Source organism: Portunus trituberculatus, chromosome 18 (assembly GCF_017591435.1).
Source record: "Portunus trituberculatus isolate SZX2019 chromosome 18, ASM1759143v1, whole genome shotgun sequence".
Taxonomy (NCBI): Eukaryota; Metazoa; Arthropoda; class Malacostraca; order Decapoda; family Portunidae; genus Portunus; species Portunus trituberculatus.
Window position 1 is genome coordinate 3,935,160 of NC_059272.1, and position 22,132 is coordinate 3,957,291.

The following is a 22,132-nucleotide window of genomic DNA, read 5'->3' on the forward strand; positions in this document are numbered from 1 at the left end:
CCAAAAAGGAACTACATCAGACAATTTTCAATCATTATGGCAGTGAACTAGTGTTGCTTGCAGCTAGTTGCAACTTGTAACTAGTAACAGTGATAAATAAGTCACTGTGTGTGTGAATAACATTTAAAATAATAAATCAGAACAAATATTATAGGTTTGCAAGGTTGTGTGGCAACTGTAATCCAAGAGAGCTTTCTCTCAAGTGATATAACTCCAAGAGTTTCCTTGTTAACATTGTTAACATGTCCTGGTTCTAGTGAAGGACACATTGTAACTACAAACAAATTTGCTGCTATTCAAAACTGAAGCATTTTGAGAAACCTGCCATGTACCCCCAAAATTCCTCTCATGTACCCCTGGGGGTACGCGTACCCCGGGTTGAGAACCCCTGCCCGGGTAACAGCATAAGCAGAAGGGTTAGCGGCAAGGAAAAGATCAAGAATGTTGGGAGTATCTCCAAGATGCTCAGGAATACGAGTTGTTCTAGGTCATGGAGGATAGGAAAGTTGAAGGCTAGTTCACCAGGATGGTCAATGAAGGGAGAGGAAAGCCAAAGCTGAAGGTGAACATTGAAATCTCCAAGGATGGAGATCTCTGCAAAATGCAAAAGGATAGAGGGACAAAATATGCTCTACTTTGGAAGTTAAATAATCAAAGAATTTACTGTAGCTAGAGGAGTTAGGGGAGAGACAGACAGCACAAATAAATCTAGTTAGAGAGTGACTATTGAATCAAAGACAGATGGTGGAAAACTCTGAAGATTCAATAGCGTGGGCACGAAACCAACTTGAGTCATTGTGCAACATTCAGCTTTAGAAAGAAAATGAGGATAGAGAAAGTAGGAGGGAACAGAGAAGGGGCTACTGTCAGTTGTCTCAGACAGCTGTGTTTCAGTGAGGAAAAGAAGATGAGGATTAAGTACAGTTACATTAAAAAATATAGATATATTTAAGCAAGGTTGCATTCAAGTGTTGCCACAATGTCATGGATGGTTGTCTTCTAGAGTACTATATCACTGCATCTGTGGACTGTGCTCTCTTTAAAGTATTATTGTGTTCAAATATTCAATCCTAAGTTTATCCAATCTAATGATGGAGAACATTTACCTGTGAATTCAAACACATTAATCAAGATAAGGCAAATAACAATACAAAATAGCACGATACGTATGCAGCCTACACGGAACTTTCCCCATCAGAACAAACATGATTTTTGTTCAGAAAATGTCTCAGATAATATTACCTGAATAATCAAGATAATACTAATGTATTATCCACTCTATCATTTATCTTTATAAAAAAAACATTAGTAAAAATTAAACTTGCATTTTCCATCACACATCCTCACATAACAGAGGCAACAAACACTAATCAGCAATGGACAATTGAATCACACCTTACTGTCGCTCAGGTCAAACTACACCACTGAGACTCACCTGGTATTGGCTGTAGCTGTGGTTGGGGAGGGATGGGGGAGGGGGTGCAGGGGGAGGGGGCGCTGGGCGGGTGGGGTAGACAGGTGTGTGGGGAGTGTTGGGAGTATTGGGGGTGCCCATTTCACTCCCCAAGCTGGACCCGGAGCTTCCTCCTGTAAGAATCAGTAGGTTTTGAGCAAATACAGACAAAAACTGACACAAACAAAACCATTCTCTTTTCATTCAAAAGAAGAGCATAACTTGTCTCTTAGTAATTCAAAAGGTGAGGATAACAATATCACTCTCAACAAGAGCAATAAGCATCTCAAAAGTCCATTAAAGTATGCAAGTTTATATAACACTACTCAGTGCAAGGGATTACAGATGCTGCAAGACCTGTTTATCCATTAACATTATCCTCATGAAGTTTGTACTTGTTTTCTTTTAAAGACATGGCACTATACTCAAGAAACACAAAATTAGAGCTTATGAGACATTTCCCTAAGCAACAGTCACAAAGGATGTACCCATTCATTCCACTCCTTGCACACCATAATCTTTTTCTCCTCCTCTCACTCTTTCATAAATTAGCATTTTATCTCCCTATATTCTAAGTTACCATCCAGCACTCACTACATCTATTCTGCTCAAATATAGTAGATTATATCATAACACATATCTATATCATATATGGTAGGTTATCATTCTTTTCCTGTGTCCACATAATTTTTCACTGCTTTATTTAATTCTTCAACCATTCTATAATTTGTCTCATCTCCTTTTACACACTTTCCTTGCTTCTACCATACTTTCTCCATACACACATACACAAGAGATATTTTGGCAAGTAATTTCAATAACACTCAAGTCTCTCTCTTGCACATGTGACTGTTGGTACAATGCAACAGTGAAAAACCACCCATGCCTCATACTCATGTGTTTCAAGAAACTAAGATCCATTCCTCCACTTACCAAGAAACATATCTTTCCATCATTACGTATAATAAGTTTTCTTCCTATTCAGTAAAACTGTCCTCCCATTCACATCATTCATTTCCAGTGTCATGAGGACAAACAGTAAATAAAAGAAAATCTTAAATAGCAGAAATAAAACCTTACATATACTTTAATGGATAAGAAATTATGACAAATATCAAAAGTTCATCAGAGTCAGTTTCATGATTCAAAACATGATGTTCCTTTAAGGCTTTGATTATTTATTTATATTTATCATTATTTCTTATCCATTAAAATATAGTATGTAAGGTTTTATTTGTAGTACTTGAAATTTTTTTTTCTTTTATTGTTGGTCCCATCATTGTCTGCAGACAACCTACCTGATTAGTTACTGATTGTGACTCATTATTAAGCAACTGCATCCCCTACAGGGAGTCAGCTTGCAGTGCAAAGGAAAGCTCTGAATCTATTCTTTTTAGAAAAACCATTTCTTTAAAACAAGATATTGTCCTCTGCTCAAACTGTCATGCTGTTTTATTTAAATTTGTGTTAAATTGTGTTAAAAACATAAGAGTTCTTGAGGGTGATTGATGACTGGCGGCACCTTTTAATGCCATATCAGGAAACATGTAACTCTGTGTGTGTGTGTGTGTGTGTATTTACCTATTTGTATTTACCTATTTGTGTATTACAGGGCCCGAGCTAAGCTCTCTGTGTCCTGTCTCCTTGTCCATTCCTGTCATATCTCTCTTTCATCTGATTGACACACACCGCATCAACGACATGACTGCCTAGTTTATTCCACTTCTCAATGCTACGACGTGTGTGTGTGTGTGTGTGTGTGTGTGTGTGTGTGTGTGTGTGTGTGTGTGTGTGTGTGTGTGTGTGTGTGTGTGTGTGTGTGTGTGTGTGTGTGTGTGTGTGTGTGTGTGTGTGTGTGTGTGTGTGTGTGTGTGTGTGTGTCACAACTCCTCGTGTACATGTGTACTCACTGCTAGGTGAACAGGGCTACGTGAAGGAGACACACCCAAATATCTCCACCCGGCGAATCGAACCCGGTTATCTGGCTTGTATCTAACCACTGAGCTATCCGGGCCGTGTAGGTCTGTGTGTGTGTGTGTGTGTGTGTGTGTGTGTGTGTGTGTGTGTGTGTGTGTGTGTGTGTGTGTGTGTGTGTGTGTGTGTGTGTGTGTGTGTGTGTGTGTGTGTGTATTTATATTTGTGTATATATTTTTGTATATTTATATTTTTATATTTTATTTTTTTTTTTATTTTTGTGTGTGTTTTTATGTATGTGTGTGTATGTTTGTGTGTGTATGTGTGTGTGTGTGTGTGTGTGTGTGTGTGTGTGTGTGTGTGTGTGTGTGTGTGTGTGTGTGTGTGTGTGTGTGTGTGTGTGTGTGTGTGTGTGTGTGTGTGTGTGTGTGTGTGTGTGTGTGTGTGTGTGTGTGTGTGTGTGTGTGTGTGTGTGTGTGTGTGTGTGTGTGTGTGTGTGTGTGTGTGTGTGTGTGTGTGTGTGTGTGTGTGTGTGTGTGTGTGTGTGTGTGTGTGTGTGTATTTACCTAATTGTATTTACCTAATTGTAACATACGGAAAAGAGCTATGCTCGTGTTGTCCCGTCTCCATATCTATTAATGTCCAGCTTTTCTTAAAATCATGAATATTCCTTGCGTTGACCACTTCCACGTCTAAACTATTCCATGCTTCCACCCTTCTATGAGGAAGCTATATTTTTCACATCTCTCCTATAAGTGGCCATTTTAGTTTTTCCCATGCCCTCTCGACATTCTTCCATTCCACATACACAGATCTTCCCTATCCATTTTTCCATGCCAATCATCACTCTGTATATTGCTATCAGGTCTCCCCTTTCTCTTCTGTTTTCCAGGGTTGGAAGTTGCATTCTTTTCAGTCTGTCTTCATAAGTCAAATCTCTTAAGTCAGGCACCATTTTGTTGCAGCCCTCTGTACTTTCTCTAGTTTCCTTATGTGTTTCTTTAAGTTCGCAGCCCACTGTATTGTTGCATATTCAAGCCTCGGTCTTATCATTGCAGTAATTATTTTCTTCATCATTTCTTCATCTAGATATCAACCACTCTTATGTTCCTCAATAAGTTCAATACTTCTCCAATTATTTTGTTTATATGTCTCTGGCGATAGGTCATTGGTAATTGTCACCCCAAGGTCTTTTTCTTCATGACTGGTTTTATGTCTTCATTTCCTATCTTGTACATACTCCTGATTCTTCTTTCACTCTTGCCAAACTCTATTTTCTTGCATTTTGTCGTGTTGAACTCCATTTGCCATGTACAGCTCCATTTCCATATTCTGTCCAAGTCTTCCTGGAGTAGTTCGCAATCTTTGTCACATCTCACTTTTCTTAACAATTTTGCATCGCCTGCAAATAGGCTCACATAACTGGACACCCCATCCACCATGTCATTTATGTAGACTGCGAACATTACTGGTGCCAACACTGATCCCTGTGGAACTCCACTCTCCACCAATCCCCATTCTGATGGTCTGTCCTTAATTATTGTTCTCATTTCTCTTCCTACCAAAAGTCTTCCATCCATTTTAGTAAACTGCCATGCACTCCTCCTACCATTTCAAGTTTCCAGATCAGTCTCTGGTGTGGTACCTTATCAAAGGCCTTTTTAAATCCAGATATATTCCATCAGCCCAACCATCTCTTTCCTGTATTACATCTATCACCCTCGAATAGTAACATATCAGGTTTGTCGTGCATGAACGCCTTTTCTAAAACCAAATTGACACTCACAAAGTATGTCATTTTTCTCCAAGAAGTCTGTCCATCTATTCTTCACCACCCTCTCACACATCTTAGCTACCACACTTGTAAGTGACACTGGTCTATAGTTCAATGGGTCTCTCTTGTTACCTGATTTATAGATTGGGACAATGTTAGCTCTTTTCCAGTCTTGGGGCACTACACCTTCCCTTAATGAGGCATCAATTACTTCACAAACTTTTTCTGCCAATTGCTCCTGCATTCTCTTAAAATCCATCCTGATACCCCATCAGGTCCCACAGCTTTTCTCACTTCTAAACTCCCCATCATGTTCTTGATCTCCTCCACAGTTACTTGAAACTCCTTCATAATCCCTTTCTGTTCCATTACCAGTGGTTTGTCAAAAGCAGTCTCCTTTGTGAATACCTTCCGAAAGCATCCATTCATAGCCTCTGCCATTTCCTGGGATCTTCACTGCATACTCCATTTACTTCTAAACTTTCAATACTTTCTCTATTTTTGATGTTGTTGTTCACATGTCTGTAAAAAGCCTTGGTTGGTCTTTACATTTATCAATTATATCCTTTTCTTGTTTCTTTCTTTCTTCTCTTCTAATCAACACATATTCATTTCTTGCTCTTTTGTAACTTTCCCACTGCTTAATCCGTCTTTTCCTTCTCCACCTCTTCCATGCATCCTCTTTTCTTGTTCTAGCCTTTTCACATCTATCGTTAAACCAGTCCTGCTTTCCAACTTCTCTATGTTGTCTTATTGGTACAAATTTTTCTCACCTTCTTTGTATATTTTATAAATTCCTTCCACTTTTCATTTGCTCCTTAGCACTCTTGAATTTCATCCAATTTGTCTCTTGAAAGAATTTCTTTAGGTTTCCAAAATCTGTCTTGGCATAATTCCATCTTCCCACTTTATATTCTTCATTTCTTCTAGATTTCTCTTCGTCTATCACCTTGAACTCCAAAACTGCATGATCACTCTTTGCTAAAGGGCACTCCACCCTCATCTCCTCAATGACCATTGGCTCTGTACTAAAGACCAAGTCCAGTCTTGACGATGCTCCCTCTCCTCCAAACCTAGTATCTTCTTTGACCCACTGAGTTAACACATTTTCCATTGCCAGTGTCAATAGTGTATTTCCCCATGTTGTCTCTGATCCTTCCATTGACCAGTCCTCCCAACACACCTCTTTACAATTAAAATCTCCCATCATTATAGTTCGTTCACAGCCACCCAACATTTCTTCCAGACATGTTCCTGTATCACTTATCATTTCTTCATATTCCTGTACTGACCATGCATTTGTCTTAGGTGGTACGTACACCACTATGTAGTGCCTCTTTTTCCTTCATTAGTTTCTGCTCTGATCTTTAGCACTTCTGCCTTTCCCATACCTTTTTCACTTGATCCACCTTTATATCTTTTTAACCAGCAACATCACTCCTCCTCCCATCTTACCTACTCTATTTCTTTTCCAAACGTTATATTTCCTTCTCCAACCTTCATCAGGTCTTCTCCCTCTCTCAGTTTTGTTTCAGTAAGACCCACAATATCTGGGTTCTTGTCCCTCAAGTAATCGTTGAGTTCTAAAATCCCGATATCACTCCATTTATGTTGGAATACATTACATTTCGCTCATATGTAAGTTTCTTTAGTCCTTTCTTGCTGTACTTTTCTGGGTTATGAACCACTTCCTCAGTCTCATATCCAAGATTCTCCAGAAAAACTCTTTCTTCTCTCTTCTGTGTCTCTTTTTTTTTTTTTTTTTTTTTTTTTTTTTTTTTCTTTTTTTTTTTGTTGTTTCCTCATCTGTCAACTTCACCAATTCATCATACATCCTTTTCCTCTCTTCCCTCTCATAACTTCTCTTTTCTCATCTCTCATCTGTCTATGTCTCCTCATTTCTTTTCACTATTTCTTCTTTCTTGCATCACATAGCCTGCCATCATTACTCAGGTGCTACTAGTACTTGCCAAAACTGCACGTTACACTTTCACCTGTTGCTGTGATGGTTGTGTTTTGCTGCACCAAATAGCCCCTTTCCTTCTCTCCCCCCACTCAATGCCTGTATGGCTTCCTCAGGGATGAGTTGACACAAATACAGAGCAAACCAATGACTACATTTTGTTTGTTTTTTGCTGTTTAGCTCCTTAAAATAACTTCCCTGTTCTTCTCATGCACTCATCCTTTCTTGAACTGTTCAAAGTTTAATCTTCTTCTATATTGAAAGGTCATTTACACATGCCTATACTGTTTTTTTTTTTTTTCTGACTTCTATTTTCACCATCCATTACTCATTTAGACTGGGAAGGAAAAATACCTTGTCCTCTTTGTTCCTAAGCAGCAGCAATTCCTCAAATAACACACTTCCTCATACATGTGACATACCTACACTCTGGCCAACATGACACTCATACTCACACTCAAGCCCAATAACGTCTTACTAAATACCAAAGTACAATAATCAACACCACCACAATTACTGCCAATGCTACAATCTTACTACTACTGCTGCTGCTCCAACCTAAAACACATCCCACATACTAGTTTACTACACTTTCTTATTTTACTTTCTCATCTTTTATAAATCTCTCTACATAGCCTACAGCAGCAGCCTTCCTTTCTGAGCCTACAGCAGGTGGAGAAAGATTGCTCCCTGAGCTCCTACAAACTACAAAACAAGTGGACATCGCCTCTCACTGTCCCAGTCCTCCACAATAATGTCGAGTGTGTTGTCTTGGAAAATGACTCTTAAGTCCTTGCACTGGGGTTCTTTCTGCTGTATTTCTTCTTCCTGCTTAGAGGCCATGATGTTCCTGAAGATCTGCACGGCCCGAGAGTACTTACTGGTGAGCTGTGGTGGAGGCTGGACTGGTGCACCCTCATTATAGGGCGTCTGTGGTGTTGTCAGGTTAGAGTAGATGTCAAGTTCAAAGTCTGGCACTGTGAAGGGGAACAGAGGATGCAGGTCTGATTATAGGAAAAATACATAAATATATCAATCAATAATATGAAAGATATAAATAAAGGCGGTATTAGGTTCTTTAAGTCCAGTACTATGAAAAGAAGCAAAAGAGTAAATATTTCACTAAATAAATACAAGGATGTATTGCTGACTAGGGGATGATATTCAACATGGATGCTTATATGACCACTGGAAGCATGAATTACCTTGGCTTACCTCACACAGATTGGTCACTGGGTGGTTATTAAAATGAAATGCATCAATAGTAGTTGCATAGAAGACAACCTAGAGAGTGTGTGTGTGTATTTACCTAGTTGTATTTACCTAGTTGTAGTTTTACAGGGCCTGGGCTTTATGTTCGTGTGGCCCCATCTCCATATCTACACTTATCCAATTTTTCTTTAAAACTATGCACACTCATTGCTGACACCACTTCCTCACTCAAACTGTTCCAAGTCTCAACACATCTTTGCGGAAACTATATTTCTTTAACATCTCTCAGACATCTTCCCTTCCTCAGTTTCTTACTATGCGATCTTGTGCTTCTAATGTCATATTCTTCTCTCAGGATTAGTTTCTCATTATCCACTTGATCCATTCCGTTAATCAATTTATAAACTTGTATCAGATCCCCTCTCTCTCTTCTCTGTTCCAGGGTTGGTAGATCCATAGCTTTTAGTCTCTCCTCATATGTCATCCCTTTAAATTCTGGAACCAGTCTTGTAGCCATTTTTTTGTAGTCTCTCCAATTTCTTGATGTGTTTCTTTTTATGGGGGTCCACACAACTCCTGCATATTCCAATCTGGGTCTTATTTTAGTACTTATCAATTTCTTCATCATTTCTTTGTCCATGTAATGAAATGCTAATCCAATATTCCTTAGCAAGTTATACGTCTCTCTGAAAATTCTATCAATATGGCTTACCGGTTGATTCTTTTCTTCCATCGTCACTCCCAAGTCCTTTTCCTTTTTTACTTTTTCTCGTTCTACTCCATCTCCCATCTTATATATTCCCACTGGTTAACTTTCACTTTTTCCCATTTCCATGACATGGCTTTTGTCGACATTGAATTCCATCTCCTAATTTTTACTCCATTTCCAGATCTTGTTTAAATCTTCCTGTAGTATTTCACAATCCTCTTTTTGTTTTATGACTCTGCACAGTTTTGCATCATCTGCAAACAGATTTATGTAGCTGTTCACTCCTCTGGCATGTCATTTATATATATATATGAGAAAAAGTATTGGCGCCAATACTGACCCCTGTGGCACTCTGCTGTCTACTGCTCTCCACTTGGACTTCATATCTTAACTACTGTCCTTATTTCTCTCCCCCCTCAAGTAATTTTTCATCCATCTCAATGTTCTTCCTTTTAAGCCACCTTTCTCCTCTAACTTCCATAGTAATCTTTCATGTGGCACTTTATCAAAAGCCTTTTTAAATCCAAATAAATACAGTCAATCCATCCCTCTCTCTCTTGTACTTTATCAACTATTCTAGAGTAGAAATTCAATAAATTTGTTACACACAACCGACCTTTTCTAAAACCAAATTGGCTATTTGATAATAATTTGTTGTCTTCAAGAAACTCAATCCATTGTTTCTCTATTACTCTTTCACACATCTTGCATATTACACTAGTTAGTGATACCAGTCTGTAATTTAAAGGTTCTTCCTTCCTTCTACTCTTATATATGGGAACCACCTCAGCTCTTTTCCATTCTACTGGTACTGTTCCATTTTCTATTGAGCATTTTATGATGTATATAAGACTTGCTAGTTCTTCTCTACATTCTTTCAGTATTCTGCCTGAGACTTCATCCGGTCCCATTGCCTTCTCCTCATCTAATTCCGTCATCAACTCTTTTATTTCAAGCTTGGTTACTTTAATCTTTTTCATATGGACAGTCTCTCTATTACCCTGTGGTTTTCAAATTTGGATTCCTTAGTAAAGACCTCCTGGAATTTATTATTTAACACTTCTGCCATACTTTTTGGGTCCTCCACCATCCCATTCTCTCCTTTTTTAACCTTTCTATTGTTTCTTTTTGCCTAATTTTTCCATTTATGAATCTGTAGAACAATTTTGGTTGTTCCTTACATTTTTTGACAATATCTTTTTCATAGTTCTTTTCTCTTCCTTCTCACCTTAACATATTCATTTCTTGCTGTTTTGAAGTTTTCCTTATTTGTTGGATTCTTATTTCTCCTCCACCTTTTCCATGCTCCATCTCTTTTCTCCTTTGCCCTAGCACACCTTGCATTAAACCAATCTTTCTTTCCTTCTTCTTTTGGTCTATATTTTGGGACATATTCCTGACTCCTGTTTTGTATATTTCCAAAAATAAGTTATATTCTCTTGCACCTCTCTGAGTTTTCCATCTCCTCCCAGTTTACGTTTTTAAAATAGTTATTGAAGTTCTCAATATCAGCCTTTCTGTAGTTTAATCGGTCTCCTTTGTATGATTCATCTCTATCTTCCTTTCCCTCTTCTATATCCATTTCTAATATTACATGGTCACTCTTTCCCAATGGGCATTTATATCTTATATCATTGTTCATTTGTATATCCCTTGTAAAAACTAGGTCCAATCTCGCAGGCTCATCATTTCCTCTGAATCTTGTGTTTTCCTTTACTCTTTGGACCATCATATTATCTATCATTAGATTCAGGAATCTATCTCCCTAGGCTTCTTCCCCCATACCCATACCCCCACTTTTTACTCCATTCCCAGATCTTATTTAGGTCTTCCTGCAGTATTTGACAATCCTCTTTTTGCTTTATAACTCTGCACAGTCTTGCATCATCCACAAACAGATTTATGTAGCTGTTCACTCCCTCTGGCATGTCATTTATATATATGAGAAAAAATATTGGCGCCAATACTGACCCCTGTGGCACTCCGCTGTCTACTGCTCTCCACTTGGACTTCAAATCTTTAACTACCGTCCTTATTTCTCTCCCCTCAAATAATTTTCCATCCATCTCAATCTGCTTCTTTTTAAGCCACCCTTCTCCTCTAACTTCCATAGTTGTACTTAATCAACTATTCTAGAGTAGAAACTCAATAAGTTTGTTACACACGACCGACCTTTTCTAAAACCAAATTGGCTATTTGATAATAATTTGTTGTCTTCAAGAAACTCAATCCATTGTTTCTTTATCACTCTTTCACACATCTTGCATATTACACTAGTTAGTGATACCAGTCTGTAATTTAAAGGTTCTTCCTTCCTTCTGCTCTTATATATGGGAACCACCTCAGCTCTTTTCCATTCTACTGGTACTGTTCCATTTTCTATTGAGCATTTTATGATGTATATAAGACTTGCTAGTTCTTCCCTACATTCTTTCAGTATTCTGCCTGAGACTTCATCCAGTCCCATTGCCTTCTCCTCATCTAATTCCGTCATTAACTCTTTTATTTCAAGCTTGGTTACTTTAATCTCTTTCATATGGACAGTCTCTCTATTATCGTGTGTGTGTGTGTGTGTATTTACCTAATTGTATTTACCTAATTGTAACATACGGGAAAAGAGCTATGCTCGTGTTGTCCCGTCTCCATATCTATTAATGTCCAGCTTTTTCTTAAAATCATGAATATTCCTTGCGTTGACCACTTCCACGTCTAAACTATTCCATGCTTCCACCCTTCTATGAGGAAGCTATATTTTTCACATCTCTCCTATAAGTGGCCATTTTAGTTTTTCCCATGCCCTCTCGACATTCTTCCATTCCACATACACAGATCTTCCCTATCCATTTTTCCATGCCAATCATCACTCTGTATATTGCTATCAGGTCTCCCCTTTCTCTTCTGTTTTCCAGGGTTGGAAGTTGCATTCTTTTCAGTCTGTCTTCATAAGTCAAATCTCTTAAGTCAGGCACCATTTTCGTTGCAGCCCTCTGTACTTTCTCTAGTTTCCTTATGTGTTTCTTTAAGTTCGAGCCCACTGTATTGTTGCATATTCAAGCCTCGGTCTTATCATTGCAGTAATTATTTTCTTCATCATTTCTTCATCTAGATATACGAACGCCACTCTTATGTTCCTCAATAAGTTCAATACTTCTCCAATTATTTTGTTTATATGTCTCTCTGGCGATAGGTCATTGGTAATTGTCACCCCAAGGTCTTTTCTTCATGACTGGTTTTATGTCTTCATTTCCTATCTTGTACATACTCCTGATTCTTCTTTCACTCTTGCCAAACTCTATTTTCTTGCATTTTGTCGTGTTGAACTCCATTTGCCATGTACAGCTCCATTTCCATATTCTGTCCAAGTCTTCCTGGAGTAGTTCGCAATCTTTGTCACATCTCACTTTTCTTAACAATTTTGCATCGTCTGCAAATAGGCTCACATAACTGGACACCCCATCCACCATGTCATTTATGTAGACTGCGAACATTACTGGTGCCAACACTGATCCCTGTGGAACTCCACTCTCCACCAATCCCCATTCTGATGGTCTGTCCTTAATTATTGTTCTCATTTCTCTTCCTACCAAAAGTCTTCCATCCATTTTAGTAAACTGCCATGCACTCCTCCTACCATTTCAAGTTTCCAGATCAGTCTCTGGTGTGGTACCTTATCAAAGGCCTTTTTTAAATCCAGATATATTCCATCAGCCCAACCATCTCTTTCCTGTATTACATCTATCACCCTCGAATAGTAACATATCAGGTTTGTCGTGCATGAACGCCCTTTCCTAAAACCAAATTGACACTCACAAAGTATGTCATTTTCTCCAAGAAGTCTGTCCATCTAGTCTTCACCACCCTCTCACACATCTTAGCTACCACACTTGTAAGTGACACTGGTCTATAGTTCAATGGGTCTCTCTTGTTACCTGATTTATAGATTGGGACAATGTTAGCTCTTTTCCAGTCTTGGGGCACTACACCTTCCCTTAATGAGGCATCAATTACTTCACAAACTTTTTCTGCCAATTGCTCCTGCATTCTCTTAAAATCCATCCTGATACCCCATCAGGTCCCACAGCTTTTCTCACTTCTAAACTCCCCATCATGTTCTTGATCTCCTCCACAGTTACTTGAAACTCCTTCATAATCCCTTTCTGTTCCATTACCAGTGGTTTGTCAAAAGCAGTCTCCTTTGTGAATACCTTCCGAAAGCATCCATTCATAGCCTCTGCCATTTCCTGGGATCTTCACTGTATACTCCATTTACTTCTAAACTTTCAATACTTTCTCTATTTTTGATGTTGTTGTTCACATGTCTGTAAAAAGCCTTGGTTGGTCTTTACATTTATCAATTATATCCTTTTCTTGTTTCTTTCTTTCTTCTCTTCTAATCAACACATATTCATTTCTTGCTCTTTTGTAACTTTCCACTGCTTAATCCGTCTTTTCCTTCTCCACCTCTTCCATGCATCCTCTTTTCTTGTTCTAGCCTTTTCACATCTATCGTTAAACCAGTCCTGCTTTCCAACTTCTCTATGTTGTCTTATTGGTACAAATTTTTCTCACCTTCTTTGTATATTTTTATAAATTCCTTCCACTTTTCATTTGCTCCTTAGCACTCTTGAATTTCATCCAATTTGTCTCTTGAAAGAATTTCTTTAGGTTTCCAAAATCTGTCTTGGCATAATTCCATCTTCCCACTTTATATTCTTCATTTCTTCTAGATTTCTCTTCGTCTATCACCTTGAACTCCAAAACTGCATGATCACTCTTTGCTAAAGGGCACTCCACCCTCATCTCCTCAATGACCATTGGCTCTGTACTAAAGACCAAGTCCAGTCTTGACGATGCTCCCTCTCCTCCAAACCTAGTATCTTCTTTGACCCACTGAGTTAACACATTTTCCATTGCCAGTGTCAATAGTGTATTTCCCATGTTGTCTCTGATCCTTCCATTGACCAGTCCTCCCAACACACCTCTTTACAATTAAAATCTCCCATCATTATAGTTCGTTCACAGCCACCCAACATTTCTTCCAGACATGTTCCTGTATCACTTATCATTTCTTCATATTCCTGTACTGACCATGCATTTGTCTTAGGTGGTACGTACACCACTATGTAGTGCCTCTTTTTCCTTCATTAGTTTCTGCTCTGATCTTTAGCACTTCTGCCTTTCCCATACCTTTTTCACTTGATCCACCTTTATATCTTTTTAACCAGCAACATCACTCCTCCTCCCATCTTACCTACTCTATTTCTTTTCCAAACGTTATATTTCCTTCTCCAACCTTCATCAGGTCTTCTCCCTCTCTCAGTTTTGTTTCAGTAAGACCCACAATATCTGGGTTCTTGTCCCTCAAGTAATCGTTGAGTTCTAAAATCCCGATATCACTCCATTTATGTTGGAATACATTACATTTCGCTCATATGTAAGTTTCTTTAGTCCTTTCTTGCTGTACTTTTCTGGGTTATGAACCACTTCCTCAGTCTCATATCCAAGATTCTCCAGAAAAACTCTTTCTTCTCTTCTTCTGTCCTCTCTTCATTTTTTTCAAAGCCTCCTTTCTCAACTCATTTAACATTTCTCTTTCCTTTTCACCGAGATCTCTTCTCAACCAAATCTTCCTTGTTGTTTCCTGCTGGGCTAGCCTCCATGACTTCTCCACCAATTCATCTACATCCTTTTGTGACTTAAGTTTGATTCTTATTGGCCTCATACCTTCTCTTGTGAACTTTCCGATTCTGTGTGTGTGTGTGAAGGAGGACATGGGAAGAATCCGTGACCACAAAATGTGGGAGTCTCATAAACATGGGCAAATAAAGTAATTACACCATTAATCCTTTTCACTATACTCTTTGGGGGATAGTACCTTCTGTGGACATTTTATTTTCTTTGACTGGAACCCCACTTGTATAAAATACAAATATGCATACAAATAAAATGAGCAAATAAATAAATAAAAACAAATGCACTAATCAAGCAAAAAATCAAATAAGAAAAATGGTGATGATGATGATGATGATGACAACATTTTGCACTAGTACTCACTGAGACGCAGTATTCTGTTCTCCATCTCATAACACTCAGACTGTAGCCTCTGGTTCTCCTGCTGAACTTCCTCTATCCTCTGTAGGGGAGACAACATACGGCTTACTGGTGTGTGTGTGTGTGTGTGTGTGTGTGTGTGTGTGTGTGTGTGTGTGTGTGTGTGTGTGTGTGTGTGTGTGTGTGTGTGTGTATTTACCTACTTGTATTGTACAGGATTGGAGTGGGGGTCATAATGTCCTGTCTCCATGTCTCCATTTATCCAATTTTTCTTTAAAGTTATGCACATTATGTGAGGTAACAACTTCATCATTCAATGCATTCCACTTTTCCACCGTTCTATGTAGAAAACATAGGTGTCTACTACCTCCTCAAAGTGTGTGTGTGTGTGTGTGTGTGTAATTCACTGTTTGATCTGCTGCAGTCTCTGACGAGACAGCCAGACGTTACCCTACGGAACGAGCTCAGAGCTCATTGTTTCTGATCTTCGGATAGGTCTGAGACCAGGCACACACCACACACCGGGACAACAAGGTCACAACTCCTCGATTTACATCCCGTACCTACTCACTGCTAGGTGAACAGGGGCTACACGTGAAAGGAGACACACCCAAATATCTACACCCGGCCGGGGAATCGAACCCCGGTCATCTGGCTTGTGAAGCCAGCGCTCTAACCACTGAGCTACCGGGCCGTGTGTGTGTGTGTGTGTGTGTGTGTGTGTGTGTGTGTGTGTGTGTGTGTGTGTGTGTGTGTGTGTGTGTGTGTGTGTGTGTGTGTGTGTGTGTGTGTGTGTGTGTGTTTCAATATACTTCATGAAATTTTGTCCTTTTTTCTTACCTACATATCCATTTATCTTTGTTCTCAATCGCACTCACACACACACACACACACACACACACACACACACACACACACACACACTTGGGGGAGGTAGCATACACCTACCAAAATAATTTACTAGGACTAGTACTAGATCAGGGGGTGCTGTGAACTCACCATTAAAGCTAGTTGTGATCTTCCAGAACGTATCCCTTTGTGTCTCACAACACAAGTGGGCAGTCACCGCCTGCCCTCTAAACACAACTCTCCTTCATACAAAACAATATGCACTTACCACACACACACCCTTCACTTAAAATTTCTAAATACAAAAATGCCGACTCCAAGACCAGCCTCGGAGTCCCCTAAGGGAGAGAGAGGACCACAAATGTCCCCAGGTCAGACTGCCCTCTCGTTAGCGACCCAAAATGTCTTAAAACCTCCCTCAACTTTCTCTACATTAACTCCTGCAACATTTGCAGTCTTAGATCTAATTTTCAATCTGTAGAACACCACCTCTCCTCTACTAAACCTCATCTTTTCCTCACCGAAACACAGCTGTCTGAGGCAACTGAAAGTAGCTACTTCTCTGTTCCCTCCTATTTTCTCTATTGTCACTTTCATTCCAAAGCTGGATGTTGCGTCTATGTACGCAATGACTTAACTTGCTGCCGTGCCCACGCTCTTGAATCTTCCGAGTTTCCCACCATCTGGCTTAGACTCAACAGTCATCCTCGAACTAAATTTATCTGTGTTGTCTATCTCTCCCTTAACTCCTCTGACTATAGTAAATTCTTTGACTGTTTAACTTCCAAAATGGAACACATTCTGTCTCTCTATTCTTTTGTGGAGATCTCCATCCTTGGAGTTTTCAATGTTCAACACCAGCTTTGGCTTTTCTCTCCACTTCACTGACCATCCTGGTGAACAAGCTTTTACTATCTTCCATGACCTAAAGCAACTGGTGCAACACCCTACTCGTATTCCTGACCATCTTGGAGATATGCCCAACATTTTTTATCTTTTTCTTACCTCTAATCCTTCTGCTTATGCTGTTACTTTATCTTCTCTGTTGAACTCCTCCAATACCAATCTCATTTCTGTATCCTGTCCTATTTCTCCAATCCCTCCTCAGGATCCCTCAAAGCAGAGGCACCTCTGGCATTTTGCCTCTGCCATCTGGGGGGACCTGAGGAGGTATTATGTTGATTGTCCCTGGAATGATTACTGTTTCTGTGTCAGAGACCCATCTCTGTGTGCTAAATGCATAACAGAGGTAATAGTAATAGTATCTGGCATGGAGGCGTACATTTGTCATTCTTTTTCTCAACCTAAACCTTTTAAGCCTTGGTTTAACACAGCCTGTTCTCATGCTATAGATGATAGAGAGGTTGCCCACAAAAGGAACTTGAGCCTTCCATCTCCTGAATCTCATGCACTTTATATTTCTGCTCGGAATCATGCCAAGTCTGTTCTTCAACTTGCCAAACACTCCTTCATAAAAAGAAAAATGTCAAAATCTTTCAAACTCAAACTCCTCTTGAGACTTCTGGCATCTGGCCAAAAACATCTCCAGTAACTTCACTTCTTCATCTTTCCCCTCCTTTATTTCATCCTGATGGAACCACTGTCATCTCTTATGCCTCTAAAAGCTGAGCTCTTCTCTTAAACCTTTGCTAAAAACTCCACCTTGGATGATTTTGGACTTGTCCCTCCCTCTCCTCCTCCCTCTGACAATTTCATGCCTTCAATCAAAATTCTTCGTAATGTTTTCCATACCCTCGCTGGTCTAAACCCATGGAAGGCTTATGGACCTGATGGGATCCATCCTATTGTTCTCAAAAACTGTGTTTTCATGCTTGCACCTTGCTTGGCCAAACTTTTTCAACTGTGTCTATTGTCTTCTATCTTTCCTTCTTGCTGGAAGTTTGCCTACATTCAGCCTGTTCCTAAAACAGGTGATCATTCTAATCCCTCTAACTACTGTCCTTTAGCTTTAATCTCTTGTTTGTCTAAAGTTTTTTAATCTATCCTCAATAGGAAGATTCTTAAACATCTGTCACTTTACAATCTTCTGTCTGATCGCCAGTATGGCTTCCGTCAAGGTCGCTCTACTGATAATCTTCTGGTGTTCCTTACCAAGTCTTGGTCATCCTCTTTTAGAGATTTCGGTGAAATTTTTACTGTAGTGTTAGACATATCAAAAGCCATAAAGCTTTGATCTCAAAACTCCTCTCCTCCAGTTTCAATCCTTCTCTCTGCAATTTTATCTCAAGTTTCCTTTCCAACAGTTCTATTGCAGCTGTGGTAGACAACCACTGTTCTTCTCCTAAATGTATTAATAGTGGTGCTCCTCAGGGTTCTCTTCTGTTACCCACTCTCTTTCCATTATTCATTAATCATCTTAACCAAACTTCTTGCCCTATCCACTATCCTGATGATACCACCCTACATTCCACGTCCCTTCACAGGTGACCAACCCTTCAGGAAGTCAACAGATCACGCAGGAATGCCAGAGAACGCCTGGCTTCTGATTTTTCTAAGATTTCTGACTGGGGTAGAGAAAACTTAGTAGTGTTCAATGCCTCAAAAACTCAATTCCTCCATCTATCAACTCAACACAACCTTCCATACAACTATCCCCTCTTCTTCAATGACACTCAACTGTCCTCCTCTTCTACACTGAGTATCCTTAGTCTGTCCTTTACTCATTATCTTAACTGGAAACTTCACATCTCATCTATTGCTAAAACAGCTTCTATGAAGTTAGGTGTTCTGAGGCGTCTCTGCTAGTTTTTCTCGCCCCTCCAATTGCTACCTATGTACAAGGGCCTTATCCATTCTTGTATGGAGTACTCTTCACATGTCTGGGGGTTCCACTCACACAGTTTACTAGATAGGGTGGAATCAAAAGCTTTTCATCTCATCAACTCCCCTCCTGTGACTGACTGTCTCTCACTGCCAAAATGTTGCATCTCTTTCTATCTTTTATCGCTATTTTCATGCTAACTGCTCTACTGATCTTGCTAACTGCATGCCTCCCCTCCTCCTGTGGTCTCGCTGCACAAGACTTTCTCCTTCCTCTCATGCCTATTTTGTCCAACTTTCTAATGCAAGAGTTAACCAGTACTCTCAATCATTCATACCTTTCTCTGGTTAACTCTGGAACTCCCTGCCTGCTTCTGTATTTCCATCTTCTTATGACTTGACTTCTCTTAAGAGGGAGGTTTCAAGACATTTGTCCCTGTCTTCTGGCTAATTTTTTCTCATCTTTTTAGGGAACTTGCAGTTGAAGTTGGCCTTTTTTTTATAATATTTTGTTGTCCTTGGCAAGCTTCCCTCTTGCATAAAAACACACACACACACACACACACACACACACACACACACACACACACACACACACACACACACGGTCTATGAGCTCTGAGCTCGCTCCGTAATGGGGAAGACTGGCTGGGTGACCAGCAGGCGACCAAGGTGAATTACACACACACACACACAAACACACAAACACACACACACACACATTACACACCGCGTAGTGTAGTGGTTAGCACGCTCGACTCACAATCGAGAGGCCCGGATTCGAGTCCCGGCGCAGCGAGGCAAATGGGCAAGCCTCTTAATGTGTGGCCCCTGTTCACCTAGCAGTAAATAGATACGGGATGTAACTCGAGGGGTTGTGGCCTCGCTTTCCCGGTGTGTGGAGTGTGTTGTGGTCTCAGTCCTACCCGAAGATCGGTCTATGAGCTCTGAGCTCGCTCCGTAATGGGGAAGACTGGCTGGGTGACCAGCAGACGACCAAGGTGAATTACACACACACACACACACACACACACACACACACACACACACACACACACACACACACATTTTGCATTTACTTGTTGCAAGGTGAACAAACAGAGGCTACACATTAAGAGGCTCGCCCATTTGTCCCGGCTACACCAAGGCAAATGAGTGAGTCTTTTAATATGTAGCCCCTGTTCACCAAGCAGCAAGTAGATACAGGATGTAATTTGAGGGGCTAGGTCTCACTGTCCCGGTGTGTGGCATATGGTGTGGTCTTAGTCTTACCTGAAGATCAGTCAGTATGAGCTCTGAGCTCTTTCTGTAATAGGGAAGGCTGGCTGGGTGACCAGTAGATACCTGTGGTGAATTACACACACAAGAGCCTTCATCCCAACATATCCTTCCATCCATCCATATAACTATCCACTTTCAAATCTTCATCCATCTTTAGTTTCTTTTTTAACATACTACCTATCCACCTTCCATCCACATGTCAGTTCATTAATATGCCAATACACTCATTGCTCACTTCACTAGCCCATGTGCTATTACCACTCACCACCACACCACACCACACTTCCCAACACTAACCTAACCTAACCTAATATGATCTTGCATCACCATATATCACCCCTACCACACACCAATCACTTGACCCACAACACATTACCCATCCTACAAACCAATCACTCTTCATCACAACACACCATCAATATCATAATCATCACTACAGACTACTACAACTACATACCACAAAACCATTCTCCAAACTCCATCACCATCACTGTCATCACCATCCACCAATCACTAATGCCATAACCCAATCATTTGCCATTGCCACACAACAATCACCAAAGTCATATTCCAATCATTCTCCATCACCACACACCACTATCACACTATTCACCAATCACCACCACCATCATTGTCATCACCGCACACTATTCACTAATGTCACAAGACAATAATTATTATTCTCTATCATCATACACCAAAACCACTATTCACCACCACCATCACTTTCATCCCCACACACCAATCACTAATGCCATAACCCAATCATTCACCATTTCCACACAGCATCATCATAGTTATCACCACACTAATGCCATAACACAATCATTTTCCATTACCACATACCACCATCACTATCATCGCAACTGCTCACCATTGCGTTTGTGTCAGTGTTGTGTTTGCGCTGCTGTTCCCGCGCCTGCAGCTCCCGCACCATGGCCTCCACCTCTGCCTCCAACCGCCCCTTCTCATCCACCTGGTGGCTCAGCTCCACTGCCAGCCGCTCCTTCCGCATCAGCTGGTCCTGCAGGAGTGCTGCGCAGCAGGAAAGGTCCAACAGTCAGAGAGGGATGGAGTGGCTGCAATTGTTAGCCACACACACACTATTGGAAAAAGTCTAACCAGGTATAAGAAATGCAAGTTAAAAAGTCAAATGAACTTAAAAAGCTGACAAACTATTTTGACACCATAGGAAAGTTATAAATCTACAGGAGAAAAAAATGAGTTTGCATTTCTATGACTCAGGCTTATACCATGTTAGTTTTTTCAATAGTACAAACACACACACACACACACACACACATATACACAAGCACACATGAAAAGGTCAGTATAAGAGGCCAGTAATTCCACATACTAATAATTTCACATTAAAAACATACCTACCTATATTCATCTATCATCCCTATTTTGCTTTAAATTTACCTTTCCTTCTTCACACACACACACACACACACACACACACACACACACACACACACACACACACACAAAAGAAGGATCACAAGCCACCTTAGTCCTGACAATGAGCAGGCCATTAATTAATCATTTACTGGGGTTAAAATTACAATAAAAATTCCCCAACACAGCCAAAACACAACACAGCTCAAGTCTTGGTTAGGGACACGTCTACTAGCCAGCTAACCAGTCTACACGGCACAAAGTATGGTCTTGTCAACAAAATACAGAGTTAGTAGCCACAGAACACGATCAGTGGTTTGGGGGTGAGGGGAGGGAGGTGGGCCGCACTTTGTGGGTAGGAGGGTAGGGATGTGTGAGGGTGGCCAGGCAGCACACACAGGGCACACAGCACCACACAGGCTGCTCTACCTTGCGCAGGGACAGAGTCAGGCCCAGGTGGTGGCACGGTCAACAAGGGCTCTGCCGCAGAGTAGCCCAGGCCGGGCTCAGTATAGGGAGGGTAGTGGAAGGGGTGGATGGTGACAGGCGGCCCCACACACTCTGGTAGGGAAGATTTCCTCTGTCTGGACTCTGACGGGACAGAATCCGACACGTACCAGCTCTGGGGCCGCCGCACCTGCCCTATCACTCCCTCTGGACCTACCACATCCCCAGTGGTGGGGAAGGGAGCCCCTGTGGGGGAGCGGCCCTCCTCGGTGCCTGAGCTGTACTGGATGTGGAACG

The 22,132-nt window shown here is 40.6% G+C and overlaps 1 protein-coding gene across 27 annotated transcripts in view; it reads right to left on the reverse strand.

Moving 5' to 3' along the window:
* Nucleotides 1-22,132, reverse strand: part of LOC123505792 (mitogen-activated protein kinase kinase kinase 7-interacting protein 3 homolog) — a 146,949-nt gene that overhangs the window by 24,412 nt on the left and 100,405 nt on the right. For all 27 annotated transcript variants that reach the window (XR_006675259.1, XR_006675258.1, XM_045257507.1 and 24 more), the window contains 4 exons: nt 20,862-21,022; nt 15,080-15,158; nt 7,986-8,081; nt 1,436-1,587 (listed from right to left, as the gene is read on the reverse strand). Coding sequence is in view for 25 of the 27 variants with exons in the window: in XM_045257507.1 (XP_045113442.1) it covers nt 1,436-1,587; nt 7,986-8,081; nt 15,080-15,158; nt 20,862-21,022 (488 nt within the window). In the remaining 2 variants the exon portion in view is untranslated. The remainder of the gene's footprint in view (nt 1-1,435; nt 1,588-7,985; nt 8,082-15,079; nt 15,159-20,861; nt 21,023-22,132) is intronic.